This window comes from Carettochelys insculpta, chromosome 2, assembly GCF_033958435.1.
Source record: "Carettochelys insculpta isolate YL-2023 chromosome 2, ASM3395843v1, whole genome shotgun sequence".
Classification (NCBI taxonomy): domain Eukaryota; kingdom Metazoa; phylum Chordata; order Testudines; family Carettochelyidae; genus Carettochelys; species Carettochelys insculpta.
The window spans coordinates 115,342,582-115,361,231 of record NC_134138.1 but is presented as its reverse complement, the minus strand read 5'-3'; the positions used below and the strand labels follow the sequence as shown (position 1 = coordinate 115,361,231).

Genomic DNA, 18,650 nt, shown 5'->3' with positions numbered 1-18,650 from the left:
TTACCCAGTCTTCAGGACAAGGAGAAGTCCATGATTTGCAGTAGTCTGTCACATTGCCCGAGGTAGTCTGGTTTCCACTGTAGATGTAAACACATCCAGCCTCCCCTCCATACAATACTGATGTGATGTCTTCAGTTCTCAGAGGAGCTGTCACAATAATTTCATCTGTAAATAATCACAAAGAGATTATATGATGTGAAGATGAAATAGTACTAGGCCAAAATACAAGAGCTGGCATTTACATACTGGTCAGTATACAGTCATTAATGTTCACAGGAATTACTAATTGTCCATAGTGTAAGGGTAAAATTTAAAAAGTTTTCTTATGACTTCATTGTTTAATTTCTGCTGTAAAGCATCTTTGGATGTTTAAGTCCACTTATAAAGTGGGTTGTGTTTTGAGCTTCTGTGAAAAAGAAGGAAGCACCTTTACTCTTGCTCAAAGTAAAACTCTTCCACACAGTCTAAATCATTTTTGTTTTACCTAGTCCATCATTGTTCAGGTCCCTTAAGTGCACATCTCCTCCAAAGTGAGAGAACCTCCTGTCCCCACTGAAAGTGCTGAGCAAAGAAGGTTTGGCACCACGTGTCAAATCATACATCAGAACAGTTCCAGCTTGATGCAGAACTGAGGATATAAATGCTATCCTGGACGGGCTGTCTGAAAGAAGCAAGGATGACTGAATTAGACCATCAGTTGTGTGCAGTTACAGGAATAGATTTAGTACACATAGGCTACGTCTACACTATAAGCAGGGTGAGGGGAGATTACTAATGAAGGGCTGCAATGCATACGCAGCACTTCATTAGGTAAATTTTCCCCTGTGGCAACTTCAAACTGTCAAACTTTGGGGAGTAAGGGCATATGGAAGTGCCTGCAGCTACATGGCATGCTGGGACTTTGAAGATTAACACTTTGAAATTGCCATGGGGGAGAATTTGCCTAATGAAGGGCTACATATGCATCACAGCACTTTATTCCTAAATCTCTCATCACCCTGATACCATGCTGCCTTCAAAGAAGGGGGCAAGTGTAGACAAAGCCATAGTGTATATTAACAAAAACATGAACAAAATAAAAACATGCTGACTTTACAAAAACTATCAAATATAAGTACCATATGTTGTTATTAAGGTCCTGTCTTTGTGCCAGGGAATTTATGGCCTTGTAATCAGTAAGTTACATAAATAATGTGCTCAGAATGCCCTTCACAAGAGTCTGATCCACATAAAAATCTTACCCTAAACCAGTGGTGGGCAACCTGCAGCCCATCATGGTAATCAACTGATGTGCCAAGAGAAATTTTGCAGTTATTGACTATCCACAGACATAGCCCTCCTCCCCTCTCATAGCTCCCACTGGCTACAGTTTGCCAATCCCAGCCAATGGGAATTGCAGGAAGCAGTGTCAGCTGTAGCCACATGCTGGCCATTGCTCCTATTGGACAGGAGCCACAGCCAATGGGAGCTATCGGGGGCTGTGCCTGTGGATAGCCAACATGAGCAAAATAGCTCCTGGCTTGCCAGTGGATTACCCTGACAGGCCACATTGCCCAACACTGCTCTAAACAAATCTGAGGTTTTAGCAGAGGGGCCTGTGCAAAGTATACTGTGCACTTTAGCGTATCCATAGGGAGAGCATCATATACAACAGTGTTTCTCAACCGGGGTGCATGTATCCTTGGGGTACATGGAGGTCTTCCAGGAGGGCACATCAACTCATCTAGATATTTGCCTAGTTTTACAACAGGCTATATAAAACACTAGTAAAGTCAGTACAATGTTCATTCAGACAATGACTTGATTCTACTGCTTCATATGCCTTATGCTGAAATATAAGTACAATATTTCTATTCCAGTTCATTTATTTGATAAGCTGGTAGAAAGTCAGCAAGTTTTCTGTTAGTAGTCTTCTGTGATATTTTTGCATGTTTTTGTAAGTAAGTGTTTTTTTTTAAGTGAGGTGTCACTTGGTGGTGTGCAAAACAAATCTGACTCCTGAAAAGGGCACAGTAATCTGGAAAGGTTGAATGGCACTTGTTGCAAGACCTCAGATTCCCTTAGGACCATGTTTCTCAACTGGTGGTATGCGAATATTTTGGGGTACACAAGAAAAGTCTTGCAGTACTTAATTTTTTTTTTTTTTGAAAAAGGGTCACTTTATAAAAAAAATGGTTGAGAAACACTGATATATAGTAGCCATAAATTCAGTGTGGCCATTAAGTCAATTTTCTAGGTTGCTGTAACTAGCTTAGTTTGTCATTCACATGCAACACAGATAGTCCATATCTGAAATGTTTCAGTTTCCAGAAAAAAAAACATACCAGAGGTCGGGGCACCCACCACCAACACTTCTCTTGGGATTCCAGCCACAGACAAGAAGCCACTGGCCAGCGACGAACCCAGTTTGCCCCTCTCCTGTTGATTGTTAGACATGTCAGTTGCTTCACATCATGCATACTTGTAAATTCCCAGCATACTAAAGTAAAGGTCCTACCATGGCTCCAGTTACAGAAAACCAGCTTTGCGTGCTTGGTGGGCTGTATCCATACACCTTTCCAACACTCTGTTTGGTATCCAATGAGCTGTAGCAACCTAGACTAGAACACACAATATTATTTTCTATGAAAAAATAACTATTTTGTGGATACATACAACATTGCTTATATGCAGAACGTCTTTCAGGAAGAAATTGAGCTTGTTGACCTTTATATTTGGACATTACTTAGCAGAGTAGGTCTCCAGTCATGAGGTCTGAAGGTACTACTCAATATAGTTCATAAGCATTGTTAGGTTGGTTAGGACTCTCTCTCTGCTGGCAGGTTTAAACATTCAAAAGGACCCTGACTAATTTGTTTTTCATAAAGACCATCAAGTTTACAAAACAGCTATGAAGGAGAAGGGAGGTAAAATTGAGTTTACTATTCTCGAGTTTTCTCTAAATATGATATGGTCCACAACGAGTGGAATTCCACAGGTAAACTTACAGAAACAATACTCATCTACTATAGATCTTAAAGACACTAGAGAAAGAGCCCCATAGATGGTGAAAGGAACTGGGTTATGAACATGTACAACCAACAAATAAAAAGGCAACAAACCCAATACAGCTCTTCCACGTCGGGCTGCCAATCAGCAGTAAGGTTTTGTTCTCCAACTGGTGACTGGCAAGTGAATATCCAAACCAGCAATAGTTCTTTTCTCCCTTCACCATCCAGTCAGCATCCTCCACAGATATCAGCCCTAATAGATAGGATCAAACCAGACAAGGGTTAAGTTGGGTTGTTTACCAAGTTTAGACATACATTATCAGTTTCTGGAATATACCACTTCTCCATCTAGCAATAGGCACTTACATATTGATCTGGTTAGTATCCCAATAGTATGGTTCAAGTTACCTCTAGTTTCATAACACACTATGTTTGATGGTAAAGCAGTACTTAATAGCTGTTTTTGATGATCAAAGCTAGGCTCTAAGTCACCCAAACACAACTATGTGGCACTTCAATTTCCAAAGGCAGGTGTGCAAGAGATACCAGTTTGAATGATACTGAAATGTCTTCACTAGAACTGAGATAAAAGTGAAGTCATTTGTCAGGACCCAAAATGCTTTAGGAGTTCATAGAAAAGCGATCTTTATTCCAGTCACGCCCAGGGTTTGGTTTTACGCAGACTTCAGCAGACTAGGTTTTGTGAACTCAAAAGCATCTCCCTGTTGCTTCCATCCTTATTTGAAATAGATATGGGTCAAAATTAGTACAATTTAGCTGGAAGCCTTCCCCACCCACGAACACATTTTGAAAACAACGGTACTCTGGATTACGCAAATAACAAATCTTACCGAATGAAGTTTTACACCCTTACATATTCACATTTGATCTTTTTTTTTCTGATTTGTCCTCCTTGATTACTGTTCTTGGTTCTCTGTGCCTTAAATATTGAGTCTGTTCTGGTATGGCTCTGGTCTGAAGAAGTGGGTCTATCCCACCAAAGCTCACATAATAAATTATTTTGCTAGTCTTTAAAGTGCTATTTGACTGCTTTTTGTTTTGTTTTCTCCAGTTCTAGGCTTCAGCCTCTTTTTCTAGGTCATCCCTCCTCTCACCCCACAATAATCCACTTTGACCCTCACTCACTTGCAGCATTCCCCTTTTAGAAACTCTTAGTATGGCATAAATGAACAGTCATTTGTGATACTTCCAAGCTCTTCTCCATTGGGGAAAAAATCCAGTTAGAGCCCTCCTGAAGCTAAGCCCTACTATCACTGCCTGACAGCATTCATTGCTAAGCATTCCTTAGCCATTCATTCCTGCTTCACACCCAGGTTCTGTTGTTTTCTTCAAGCACTAAACAACTCTTACTATTGACATTAGTAGCACTTACTACTTAATGGAGTAAAGTTATACACATGCTCAAGTGTTCGCAGATCTCAGGATCTAAATGCATAGTGACCAACCAGTTTTGAAGAAGCAGCCACTATTTTGGCTACTGCTATAGCAAACTAGCCACTTTATTCCAAAATTGTAATGATTTTTGAGTTTTTAGAGTTCAAGCCCACTATGGTTCACACTCAACCAAACAGCCACATGTGGCTAGTGATTAACATATTGTAGAGAACTGTTTTTCCCCACCCCAATTCTTACCATGTAGTCTTCTGTTTACCTTGATTTGAGAATTACAGGCACTAATGTTGGAATTAATAGTCATACAATTAGGCTGAGGTATGTGTATAATTTACCTACCATATAAGGCACTTGCAATATTACTGCATTCCTAGACTGACTTTCGTTAATCATCAAATCCTCAGAAATACAAAAGCAAATTTATTTTAAATTTTCTTCAGCTGGGACAGCAGACATCCAGGTAAGGCAATAGAGTACTAGAAATTATTTTATATGTATATTTCTTTACTTCCAAAATGCAAATATATCTTTCAAGAATCTGAGACAATTAATAGGTTGCTTGGGCTTCACATAGAGGAGTCAAGCATGAAATTAAAGCCACAAATACAGCCACATAAAATATGGACCTGTCAATTTATTCAGTAAGTATCACCTTTGTCACTCCTGCTGAAGTGTGAATAAAATGCAACTACAAGTCCTCTTTGCTTCCCACCACCAGGTGCGTAAGGGGAGCCAGCAACCAGATCATTCTTTCCATCCCCATTAATATCAGCAGCCAGCAGTGACCAACCAAGGTTACAGAACGTGTGCTGCAAGAGGCAATAGCTCAATTAAAACTTAAAAGGGAAGGCAGCATCATAGCTGTCTACTTGTTGCATTATTTCAGATAAATGTTTCTTAAACTATGTTCTGTGGAACACTGAACAACTCACAGGTGTGCCATGAGCATTGGAAAAATACACGGATGGTATGTATATATTCTATTACTAAAACCAGGTGCAATGTTACTACTTCCTTGTTATAACACCTGATTTTGGTTTTGCTGTATATATTAGTTTTGCTTTGTTGGGGTTTGGATTTTTTTTTGTCTGAAAATATTTTTAAAAACATTTTCATAGGTGTTCCACATAAAAACATGGTGTTCTGTGGTCTCAAAAAGTTTAAGAAACATTGCTTTAGATCTCTTCTAAAAAGTTAATTCTGAAAATTCCTGATTAGACACCCTCCCATCTTGTAACCAAGCTGTCTGTTTTGGAGAATAGGGACTTAATTTCTCAGCCCTCCCTCCTTGCTCTCCTGAAGTACATGCACTCACATAGACATTCCACAAAGAGACAAGCCAGAAGTAAAATAAGGAATTTGTTTTTATGTGTGGCTTCTTCCAGATGAACAAATATATAAAGGGCCTGATTTTGACATCCTTTCTCCTAGGGAGTAGGAGGCTATCAATGCCCCAGATCCTTAAAGGTATTTCAGCACCTAACTCCCAATGATTTCAGTACCTTTGAGGATGTGGGCCAGCATCATTACAGTATCCCCACTAATGGAGGCTTGAGAGTGGCACTGAGGACAAGATGTCCCTGTACTCCTACTGCCATTTGACTTCAGGGATACTGTTCAGAAGCATGTGGTAGTAAAACAATCTCTGGTCCTGGACAACTGTAGGTCTGCTGAGTGTAGACAGCTTATCTTAACAAACGCATCATGAAAAAGGCTCTAAACTGTTAAAATGGCACCTTACAGAAAAATATGTAAGATGACAATTTCCTTGTCAGGAGAACTGTCATGTTTGCTTTTTACTGTGGCTGATGACTCTGTGGGCCCTGGGTAACTAAAAATTAGTTTGCTTGTCACATATGCATCTCCCAGAGAATAGCCTAAAGGGATGGGACAGTACTGAATAAACTGCCCTCCTCCTCCCGTCCCTGATTCTGTAGTTTTGAATTCTTCTTACTGGTAAATGTACCTGGCAAGTTATGGTAATGTTTGGCCAAGGTGACAAGCCTCTTCCTGTAGTGCCCAGATACACATACACAGCACCCTAAACAGCAGTGGGGAAAAACACTTTGAGAACGCATATCTCAATGCCAAATACGTACTTAGTACAAGTTAGAGAAATCACTACAGACAAGTATCAGAGAGGTAGCCATGTTAGTCTGTATCTTCAAAAACAGCAAAAAGTCCTGTGGCACTTTATAGACTAACAGATATTTTGGAGCGTAATCTTTCGTGGGCAAAGACCCGCTTCATCAGATGCATCTGATGAAGCGGGTCTTTGCCCACGAAAACTTATGCTCCAAAATATCTGTTAGTCTACAAGGTGCCACAGGACTTCTTGTTATTATAGACAAACTTTCAGCACTTTGAGGACCATTAGTTAGGCTGCATTTTTCTTACCATCAGAACCATCACCCAAGAAGTATAGGTGATGACCAATCATTAATCTGGGTGGGAGGGGGAGAGAAAATCAGCATGTTTGTTTCAACAAACAAGGGAGTTTTCCTAATGTTACTCAAGGACAATAGGTATTTATGTAAATGAAGTATTGGGGTAGTTTTAGTTGAGTTCACAGTAACAATGCAAAGGCGCAAGTTGTAGGCAACAAGGGATGTGTAATGTCTCCTGCAAACTTAGAGGCCTAATATGTAAGCATTTAAATCCATATTTAGGCATCTAAATAAGCCCCAGCTGATTGTCCAGATGTGCTGAACAGCTGGAACACCAATTGACTTAAATGGGGGTTTCCTGGAGCCATTTTTGACAAATCAGACCACTTATTTTGGCACTCAAACATAGACCGTGCCTAAGCTGAGGCAGTCAAGTTTGAAATTTCAGCTAAAGTTTGGTAACCAAGTAAAACTCACCCACCACTCTCCCTCTATAAGATGACACTTGCTAAAAGAATACAGAACTAAATAAAGAATATAGGACAGATATGATGCATTCTGTCACTTACATCAGTGGTGGGTAAAGGTGGCCTATATGTATAGGTAAATCTAAGTATTTAGTGAGGCTGTAACACAAGTAGAGAATCAACAGGCTGAGGGCCTGTAGCCAGACATGAACCGCCCCCACTTGGCCTTTTCTTCCTCTCCCCTCCACTGGGAGAGACAGAAAGAGAAATAAGCAGGGGAGACAGGTAGCCTTTGATGTCCTGGGAATGCAGGTGTGCTGTCTCACCCAGCCTCTCTACTATACACAAAAACCAGACAGTGAATGGGCTAGCTAATGGCCACCCTTCTGGCTGATCTCGGTAATTGACACGCCTTGATCACTTCCCCAGGAAGAACAGGGAACCCCCACCCATCACCTCCAAAGGTGCCCAATTGTCCACAATTCACAGGTGCAAATTGAGCCTTGCATCTTCCCTGGGAAACCTGGGGTTCAAAACATATTCCTCCCAATTGGCCACTTGAGACCAGGAAGAAGCGTACATGACAAAAGGAGTATAAAGGGGCTTGGCAGACCCCCCCCCACTTTGAGTTTCAATCACCTACACCTGCTGGCCAGGTCTGGAATTAACTCCCGAGACTGGGGACGCCTGGTTCGTATCTACTTCTTCCCGAGGGATTGAGAGAAAGATTCTGGGTCACACCGGATCTAGGAGGCAGGGGTAAGAATTACACCTGTATTACACTTCTTTCCTATAGGAATTGAGGGAAAGACTCTGGTTCCACCAGGTCTAAGAGGCAGGGGTGAAAATCACACCTGCAACTTGCCTTTCTTGTGTACACATTACTTGTATTAGTTTAAGCTAGCTAGTTTGTCTAAAACTTGTCTTAAGTTAAATTGTGTTGTTTCCCCTTTAAAAACTGCGAGTACTAACTTGTACTTCAATCTTTTGTCTTAGTTAAATTGTTACTTTTTATTTATACAAAGATAGAAACTGTTAAAGCCTCTCTAAGTGTAATTTTCCTCTTGCTGCTGTACCCGAACTAAACACAAACCAAAGAACCCAGCCTGCCCTGGCTGCTTAGCGTAGCTGCTGGTGTGGCATCACCCCCTTTGCCCCACCAGACCCTTAGCTGGCACCTGGGCATTGGCTCACAGAATTGGCGGAGCGAGCAGGGTTTGTGCTCTTAGTTCCAATACAGCAGCATGAAGCCAGTCACTGATTTCAGCAAGGTAGAAAAGAGCTTTGCCCAGGACGGTTGGGCTGACCCAAAATGGGATAAAGACATGTTAGAAAGGGAATGGGAAAATCCCGAGGAACTGTGGTTGCAGTTCTGTAGTTGGAGAACTGCTTGTAGAATAAAACAGAAAAAGGGAAAAGGAGCTTGTATCTGGCTATTTAAAAGTGCCCTACAAGCAACATGTAACAGCCACGCTAATCTGAAAGCAGAATTAGAAAGAGTGAAAAAGGAAAGAGATGAGTTAGAGCAGCGCTGCCAGAACCTAGACACCCGACAGCACCTGCTAAGTAATAATTTGCACCAATTAGAACAGTGCCTCACTCCGTTAATAAAGAAGGAAGGAGTGGAGCGGAGGGCGAGATTAGAGAGCAAGCCCAGAACAATTAATCAAGCTAAAGTAGAGGCTGCTCTCTGGCTAGATCCAGAGGATTGGGATGGGGACATCTGGGATTCCTCTGATGATGAGGTATATTCCACCTATTCCTCCCCTGAGTTAGGAAAACCCCCCATCCACATGAGACCCATCATCACCTACCAAAAAGATCTCACTGAGCAGGGAGAAGATGAGTCTAGCAAAAAGGCAGAGCCACGACCCACCCGAATCACTACCCGCAGCTATGAGCCTGCAGAATTGAGAAAGATCCAAGAAGAGTTTGCCAAAAAGCCTGGGGAAGGAGTGATAGAATGGCTAGGCAGAATATGGGATACAGGAGCAGGCCATACACAGCTGTCCTCCCGGGAATGTGGCAGGGTAAATCTGGGTGCAGGAGTATTCCTTACCCCCAGGAATAAGGAGGGTCCGAAGTCTATTTGGACCTTTGCCTGTAGATAGGCTAGGGGAATCCACCGCACTGATAGAGGTGAACCCACTGTCACCCCGTGGACAAATGGGGATGAACGTAAAGGAGCCCTGCAGACTGTGTCCATAACAGCTCTGCTCAACCGAGTTAGTCCAGAGAATGGGGATGAGGAGGACAGCCCATGGGAACAGAGGGTAAAAACCGAGGATTTGAGACCAGTGCTTAAAGGGGCTCCTGGATCTCATAGGGCAATAATGTTAGCCACCAGAAATCATGCTCAGGAGCATAACTATTCCTATCAGGAGCTATTTGAACTTATGCTAAGAGACCTCCGAGAGTTTGGGGAAACTGAGGCACCACAGGCCACAGTTAAGATGCGAAATTTAAAGGGAAATGATAAAAGGCAGCAAGAAGGCTTTAAGCCTAGGCGTGAGATAACCCCAGAGAAAAAGGAGTTAAGAACTAAACTGTGGAAACAGTGTTTAGATCTAGGATACCCCAGAGATTTGCTGCACGGAATGACTACCGGGAAGCTAAAGCTCCTGGCTGCCTTAAAAGGGGCTAAGCAAGGGAGGGAGGTGATTACTCCTAGTGCACCCCCCAGCTCTGATACCCCTTACACGCAGCTGCAGCAGCAATTACAAGAGCTGCAGCCACTAGTTAAAACTGACCAGGAAATTGACTAGCAGGGGAATAAATCTCTCTATAAATGAGCTCAAACCAGCAGGGAGAGAGAATCAAAGCAATGACCCCCAAATCCTAATAACAGTAAATGATAAAACTACTGTCTCCTTCCTGGTAGACACAGGTAGCCCAATTAGCAAGGGATTCTTCCCTACAAGAAAAGCCTCTCTGACTCCAGTAGCACCACTAGCAAGCTCCAAATATGCCCCTGGGGATACTGTGGTAGTTAAGCACCCCAGCTTGGGCACACACACTTGTATACTCCAGTCTGACAAAGCAAAGGGAGTTTGGATTATTGCAAACCCCCACAAGCTGCCACTAACCATTTCTGAGGCTTGGATTGTATCCAAGACCTGCTGACTTTGTGCTTTCTTTCAGGAAAGGTGTTAACAAGATAACAACCCACACAGGACTTGCAAATACACCTTAAGGGCTCTTCACTTATCAGCCTGAGCCGATCCCAATGCCCACAATAGCATGATGCCCGAATTAGCTGCAATGTTCCTCCTGATCACTGTGATCTCAGCTGCACCTGAGCACCCACTCAAAAATGCCATCCAAACCATTGCCTCTGCTGCCGGTGCTCCAAACTGCTGGATGTGCACCCTGCTAAATTCCTCCACAGGACTTGGAGTTGAATTTGTTCCTTTAAACTTAAATGACTGGTGGAACAAAAGCGACTTTTTCCAGTGGGGACCAGCCTGGTTTGATGACAGCAACCCCAGCGATCACAACCTTTTAAATGACTCTGGGAAGGGAACTTGGGGGTGGCATGGACAATGGAGACCTACACTGTGGGGTCAACCTTTGGAATATATAACAGGAACCTCCAGGGAAGTGTACCCCATCTGCTTTGAGAATAAAAATGGCACAGGACCCCACCTCGGGTGGTTAAGGGATCAGCAGTGCACCCACATTGTAAGTTTTAATGAGAAATTAAAAATCTGGGATACCTATCCCAGTACAACCCCCCAAAAACCCTTAAGGTGCTGAGGATATAACATCTCCCACGCTGGCACATTATTGCAGAGGGATGTCACTGTTATTCCCCTAAACTTTAGTCAATACCCTAAGGGAAAAGCCTGGTACAATCATTTCCTATTCATAATTCCCACCACTGGACAAATATACAACCCCACACTGGTAACCAGTAATACCCCACTCTCAAACCAGTGTGCCAGAGCAGACCTTTTTGCTACAGACCAAGTCCTACAGGACCTGCTGTTTGCCTTGCATTGCACAACTGCTAATGACAGTCACTGAGCTACCCACCATACTCCAAAGAAAGGACCTGCTGGAACAGGGTGGTATAAGGGACCCTATTCCCATATCCTAAAGAAAGAGCCAGGACTGTTTTTCATCTGTGGGCAGCAAGCCTACAAGTATCTACCACTAAACTGGATAGGGCGCTGCTCACTAGGGCACGCTGCCCCTGGGGGACTTACTGTACACCCCCCCCCCCACATTATGGCTCCAGGTGTCACTAACCTTGGAAGTTTTTTGCACCGAATGCCAAGAAGATTTACCACAAACCCCCTTATAGAACGCCCTACAGGTTTCCACCAGTTCACCCGTGCATTCCTGCCCTGGCTTGGAGTAGCTGAGCTGGAAAAGGCACTAGTAAATGTATCTGGGCAAATAGAGCAGGCTCTAAACCGCACTGCAGATGCCCTAGGCTTGCTTAATGAGCAAATACAATCAGTAGCCTGTTATGCCCTACAAAACAGAATAGCCTTAGATGCCGTTTTAGCCCAACAAGGGGGAGTATGTGCAGTAATTAACCAGTCTTGCTGTTTTTATGTAAATAAATCAGGACAAATTGAACAAGATGTACTCGCTATAAAGTGCGCTATTAAGGTACTACATGCTGTAACTGAGGATGGGAAAATCTCATGGCTAGATTGGCTAGCCCAACACTTAGGACTTTCATTAACTCCATTCCTTCACTCTATTGTAAATACTATATTAACCATTTTACTAACTGTAATTGCTTGCTGTATACTTCTATGTATTGTTAGGCATTTTCTGTACACAGCTGTCTCCTCTGCACAAATCCGGTACATGGCATTGGCAAGTGATCCTAATCAATCCCTTGATCCAAAATTACCTAATCAGACCCTGCCAATAGGGCAATTTTAGCTTCCTCCAAGGAAGCTTCCTGGGACGTAATAAGGCGTGTCAAGGGGGTGGAATGTAGCCAGACATGAACCCCCTCCACTTGGATTTTTCTTCCTCTCCCCCACACTTGCAGAGACAGAGAGAGAAATAAGCAGGGGAGACAGGTAGCCTTTGATGTCCTGGGAATGCAGGTGTGCTGTCTCACCCAGCCTCTCTACTATACACAAAAACCAGACAGTGAATGGGCTAGCTAATGGCCACCCTTCTGGCTGATCTCGGTAATTGACAAGCCTTGATCACTTCCCCAGGAAGAACAGGGAACCCCCACCCATCACCTCCAAAGGTGCCCAATTGTCCACAATTCACAGGTGCAAATTGAGCCTTGCATCTTCCCTGGGAAACCTGGGGTTCAAAACATATTCCTCCCAATTGGCCACTTGAGACCAGGAAGAAGCGTACATGACAAAAGGAGTATAAAGGGGCTTGGCAGACGCCCCCCCACTTTGAGTTTCAATCACCTACACCTGCTGGCCAGGTCTGGAATTAACTCCCGAGACTGGGGACGCCTGGTTCGTATCTACTTCTTCCCGAGGGATTGAGAGAAAGATTCTGGGTCACACCGGATCTAGGAGGCAGGGGTAAGAACTACACCTGTATTACACTTCTTTCCTATAGGAATTGAGGGAAAGACTCTGGTTCCACCAGGTCTAAGAGGCAGGGGTGAAAATCACACCTGCAACTTGCCTTTCTTGTGTACACATTACTTGTATTAGTTTAAGCTAGCTAGTTTGTCTAAAACTTGTCTTAAGTTAAATTGTGTTGTTTCCCCTTTAAAAACTGCGAGTACTAACTTGTACTTCAATCTTTTGTCTTAGTTAAATTGTTTCTATCTTTGTATAAATAAAAAGTAATTGTTAAAGCCTCTCTAAGTGTAATTTTCCTCTTGCTGCTGTACCCGAACTAAACACAAACCAAAGAACCCAGCCTGCCCTGGCTGCTTAGCGTAGCTGCTGGTGTGGCATCACCCCCTTTGCCCCACCAGACCCTTAGCTGGCACCTGGGCATCGGCTCACAGGGCCCAAAATGTAAAATAGCTGAGCATAACTAATGAAGTCCTACGGTTTTGATTGAAACTAATAACTGACAGGCAAATGACTTTAAATCACAAAATAAAACAGCAGTAAATAAGAGGAAGTCAGCTGACTTGTGTGAAATGAGAAACTACAGCCGTGTCTACACTAGCCCCAAACTTCGAAATGGCCACGCAAATGGCCATGTCGAAGTTTACTAATGAAACGCTGAAATACATATTCAGCGCCTCATTAGCATGTGGGCAGCCGCGGCACTTCGAAATTGACACGGCTCGCCGCCGCGCGTCTCGTCCCAACGGGGCTCCTTTTCAAAAGGACCCCGCCTACTTCAAAGTCCGCTTATTCCCATCTGCTCATAGGAATAAGGGGACTTCGAAATTGACGTGGCTCACTGCCGTGCGTCTCATCCTGACGGTGCTCCTTTTCAAAAGGACCCCGCCTACTTCGAAGTGCCGTGGCTGCCCGCATGCTAATGAGGCACTGAATATGCATTTCAGCGCTTCATGAGTAAAGTTCGAAATGGCCATTTGCGTGGCCATTTCAAAGTTTGGGGCTAGTGTAGACACGGCCTACATGCACTACTTATATTTTAAGAAGGTATGTTTAAGCATGTATAATGTTTAACTAAAACTCACAAGGTTTGATAGTAGTAATATGGCAATTAATTGATGTAACTGCTTATGAATATTATGTACCTAGTTGATCAATCTATAGAAATTGGGAACATCAGCATAAGTACAGTGTGAAAGTTCAGATAAGGAAAAGGGTCTGAAAGCCTTATAGATATAAAAAGAGAGAAAGCCCTGCTAGTCTATATACTATCAAAACAAAAAAGCAGCCCAGTAGCACTTTAAAGACTAACAAAATAATTTATTAGGTGATGGGCTTTCGTGGGACAGACCCACTTCTTCAGATCACAACCATACCAGAACAGACTTGATATTCAAGGCACAGAGAACCAAAAATAGTAGTCAAGGTTGACAAATCAGAAAAATATTATGAAGGTGAGCAAATCAGAGACTAGAGGGGCAGAAGGTGCGGGGGGAAGTCAAGAATTAGATTAAGCCAAGCATGCAAAAGAGCCCCTATAATGACCTAAAAAAATTCCCACCCTGGTTCAAACCACACGTTATTGTGTCGACTTTGAATATAACAGAGAGTTCAACAGCTTCTTCTTAGGAAAGAGAGGCTGCTGAACTCTCTTTTATATTCAAATTCGACACATTAACACACGGTTTGAACCAGGATGGGAATTTTTTTAGGTCATTATAGGGGCTCTTTTGCATGCTTGGCTTAATCTAATTCTTGACTCTCCCCTCCCCGCCACCTTCTGTCCCTCTGCTCTCTGATTTGCTCACCTTGATAATATTTTTCTGATTTGTCAACCTTGATTACTATTTTTGGTTCTCTGTGCCTTAAATATCGAGTCTGTTCTGGTATGGCTATGATTTGAAGAAGTGGGTCTGTCCCACGAAAGCTCATCACCTAATAAATTATTCTGTTAGTCTTTAAAGTGCTACTGGGCTGCTTTTTTGTTTCCGTATGGATATGTATAAGATACACAAACTCCCACTCTATTATGTCACAAAAGAAGTTTCCCAGCCTGTGTGCCATGCAAAATACCAGGATGATGACCACGTATTTACACCTTCAGCCACGCTAGGGATGTTAACGTGTAACTGGTTAACCACCCCATGGCTGCGTCTACACGTGCACGCTACTTCGAAGTAGCGGCGCCAACTTCGAAATAGCGCCCGTCACAGCTACACGTGTTGGGCGCTATTTCGAAGTTGAAATCGATGTTAGGCGGCGAGACGTCAAAGTCGCTAACCCCATGAGGGGATGGGAATAGCGCCCTACTTCGAAGTTGAACGTCGAAGTAGGGCACGTGTAGCCGATCCGCGTCCCGCAACATCGAAATAGCGGGGTCCGCCATGGCGGCCATCAGCTGAGGGGTTGAGAGACGCTATCTCTCCAGCCCCTGCGGGGCTCTATGGTCACTGTGTGCAGCAGCCCTTAGCCCAGGGCTTCTGGCTGCTGCTGCCGCAGCTGGGGATCCATGGTGCATGCACAGGGTCTGCAACCAGTTGTCGGCTCTGTGTATCTTGTGTTGTTTAGTGCAACTGTGTCTGGGAGGGGCCCTTTAAGGGAGCGGCTGGCTGTTGAGTCCGCCCTGTGACCCTGTCTGCAGCTGTTCCTGGCACCCTTATTTCGATGTGTGCTACTTTGGTGTGTAGACGTTCCCTCGCAGCGCCTATTTCGATGTGGTGCTGCCCAACGTCAAAGTTGAATGTCGACGTTGCCAGCCCTGGAGGATGTGTAGACGTTATTCATCGAAATAGCTTATTTCGATGTAGCGTGCACGTGTAGACGTAGCCCATATGTGCTGGAGCAGCCTGCTGCAGGCAGAGGATTGATTGCTCCAGTCCTGCACGGCTGCCACAGATGAGGGTGCTCTGGCCAGCCTGGAGTAGCCCTGTCTGTGGTGGCCTTGGGAGGGAGGCGGGGAGGGCAGGAAAGGGCGAAGGGGCAGATGGGGAGGCCAGCGAACAGGACTGCTGTGGCCTGCATTAGCCAGGGCCCTCCAGCCCAACCAGAATATCCGCCATCCATGGCAGGGGCGTTAATCCAGCCCAGCTGGAGTGACCTCCCCAGCTGCTCCCCCCCGCTGTTCACTTGGTTAGCCAGTTAAACTTAGCATTTCACCAGTTAACCTATTAAATGGGACTTAACATCCCTAGACCAGGCATCAACAACCCATCAATCACAATCAACTGGTCAATCCTAGAGCCTCAGCCAGCCAATCACGATCTCTGAGCCACTGAAGTCCAACAGACCCAGAGAGTCTGTGTGCCAATTGCAAGTTCACCTCTGTTCTCCCCTTGAAGGAAAAGGGTACAGAGGGTCTCTGTAAGCTGCCCAGGCCCGCAGCTCCCATTGCCAACTCCAGGCCAAGGGGAGCTGTGAAGACAGCCCTGGGGGCGGGGACAGCACATGGAGACACACTATCCCTTTTCGCCTACGGTTGCACAGAGACAAGCCTGCAGCTAGCTGCTTCGGGGCGTGACATGGAGCCACAGCAGCCAGGTAACCTGTCTGAGCCCTGCTGTGCTGCTGGCCAGGAGCTGCCTGTGATACGTGCCGGCCTCTGACCAAAACCTACACTTCACACCCACTCCTGAATCTCTGTCCCAGCCCTGACCACATCCCAGAGCCAGCACCACACACCCTCACCTGCACCCCAAAACTGTGTCCCAGCTAAGAGCCCTCTCCCAGAGCCAGCACTCTCTTCTCCACCTTTGGCACTCCTGCCTGGAGCCCCGTCCCAGAGCCAGGACCAAGCACCTCCCCATTCTTCGCTCCAACAGTCTGCCCCCAGCCTGGAGTCCCTTTCCTGCACCCAAACTCCTTCCTAGAGCCTGCACACCTCACTCCTTCCTGCTTCCAAACCCCTCAGCCCCAGCCCAGAGCCTGGACCTGCCCCCAAGTGAAAGTGAGCAAGGGTGGGAGAGAGCAAGTGATGGAAAGATGGGTAGGAAGGAGTGGGCCAGGCTGTGGGATAAGGACAAGGCCTCAGGGAAGGGGCAAGGTAAATCCTGGGTTGCCCTGGAATTTAAAAGGTGATCTTAGGTGTACAGAAAAGGTTGGAGACCACTTGGTTAGGTAGTACCTTTCCTACTTCCCAGCTCCCTGCAAGGTGAGCAATGCAGATGCTGGACAGTATCTCTCCATTGGCATCCTACAGCCTGTGTGATCGTGTTTTGCTTGTTAAGCAACTGCTAATAAAATTAAAAGTATCAAATTGTTTTCCTGTCTCTCTCTCACGGTCTTCAGTCTAATGACAAGCTCACTACTGAAGCTGATATGCATGTTAAATTAGCCTTAGTATTGTAGATTAGGTACAACTTCTATCTACCTATCTCATAGAGCTGAAAGAGACCTTGAGAGGTCATTGAGTCCAGTCCCCTGCACTCATAGTAAGACCTATCACCATCCCTTACAGATTTTTTTTAAATGTATTTGCCCCAGATCTCTAAATGGCCCCCTCCAGGACTGGGCTCACAACCCTGGGTTTAGCAAGCCAATGTTCAAACCACTGAGCTCTCTCTCCCCCCTGCCAAAGAGGTCTCCAAATTTTCACATACAAATACATATGGATTTTATGAAAAATGCCTCATCCTTACAGCAAGTCAGTGCTGCCAATCTGTGACCTATTTAGAACAGTTAGGTGTGGAAATGACCAGGACGCAGGTGTGCAGCAAACTAGGCAATGGACCCAAGGATTGCAAATCAAAGTATTTCCAAAACCAGATTCAGATGGGAACTGCCAGCAAGTTGCCATCTACCTTATTCACCCTGACCCTGAGTAAAGGCCTCTTACTGTATAAGTGAGATGCTGTGATCCTACCGAAGGTGCTCCAACCGCTAGGTCTGGTACTCCATCCTCATTGAAATCCAGTATTGCTATGGCAGAACCGAACCTGCCTGAAGGCTGAGAAGTCACATACGTTACTCTCATGCAACTAAGTGATATTTAAAGACCATAAAAACAAAATATTTGCATCTGCCTCCTTGGGAACATTCTGTGGAACAAACATTGTATGAAACAGCTGGAAATCCAGAACTGACAAAAAAAACAATCTCACAGTTCTTAAGAGTGTCAGTATTATTTATTCTTAAAAGAGCAGCTGAAGAAGGAATTCTATTGTACAGACCTTCAGTACCAAAATCTGAAGTGAGTACATGCAAAAGCAGATTGTTCTGTTTTGAGAGTGAGGGGGAGTTAAAATACAACATGTTTGGTATCAACTCATTAGTCTCAGTATGACATTATTGTGCTACATCCTTTTCTCAGGCCTTGTTTATAATTTAGATGATGCTTAGGCACCTCATGACTTAAAACGTATTTGTTTTACAAACAATTCTACTTAAAGAGTGTGTGTGTGTGTTTTTCTCTTTCTTAGTAAGCTACTTACAATAAAGCATGGTCTTTCCATTATTCCGTATATCATTTAGTCGTACTCGTCAGTCCGGGCCAAAGTTTCCAGCCTTTGTTACATCCCAGCACAGCATTTAACATACACTATTTGCACGACTAGTAAACTGCCCAATTAGCACGCCTAACAGAAACTGATTTGACATGACAGCCTCCTGTTCTATTCTGTATCCTAAGGAGATGTGAATCCACAAAGAATACCCAGAATTGGTAGTCGGGAGATTTCCTGCTTTTCTGGAACATGAACAACACTTACACAATCTGTCCCCATGCCCAGCGGAAAAAAGCACTGAGCTCTCAAGACTCAAAATTCATAAGGTGTAGGATTACCAGTTCCTCCAAGCTATGCCGAAGCAGTATTTTAGATACAACAGCAGAGGCACAATAGAAAATCTAAGATAAACTGCTCTAGTGCATGCAGAAAA

The 18,650-nt window shown here is 44.3% G+C and overlaps 1 protein-coding gene across 1 annotated transcript in view; it reads right to left on the bottom strand.

The window, feature by feature from the left end:
- The window catches only part of GPLD1 (glycosylphosphatidylinositol specific phospholipase D1), a 44,466-nt gene that overhangs the window by 1,997 nt on the left and 23,819 nt on the right, over positions 1 to 18,650 (bottom strand). Inside the window, exons 13-20 of the mRNA XM_074987588.1 lie at positions 17,611 to 17,721; positions 6,370 to 6,444; positions 5,056 to 5,212; positions 3,102 to 3,243; positions 2,498 to 2,600; positions 2,325 to 2,418; positions 485 to 661; positions 5 to 165 (exon numbers count right to left, since the gene is read on the bottom strand). Of these exons, the coding sequence (XP_074843689.1) occupies positions 5 to 165; positions 485 to 661; positions 2,325 to 2,418; positions 2,498 to 2,600; positions 3,102 to 3,243; positions 5,056 to 5,212; positions 6,370 to 6,444; positions 17,611 to 17,721 (1,020 nt within the window). The remainder of the gene's footprint in view (positions 1 to 4; positions 166 to 484; positions 662 to 2,324; positions 2,419 to 2,497; positions 2,601 to 3,101; positions 3,244 to 5,055; positions 5,213 to 6,369; positions 6,445 to 17,610; positions 17,722 to 18,650) is intronic.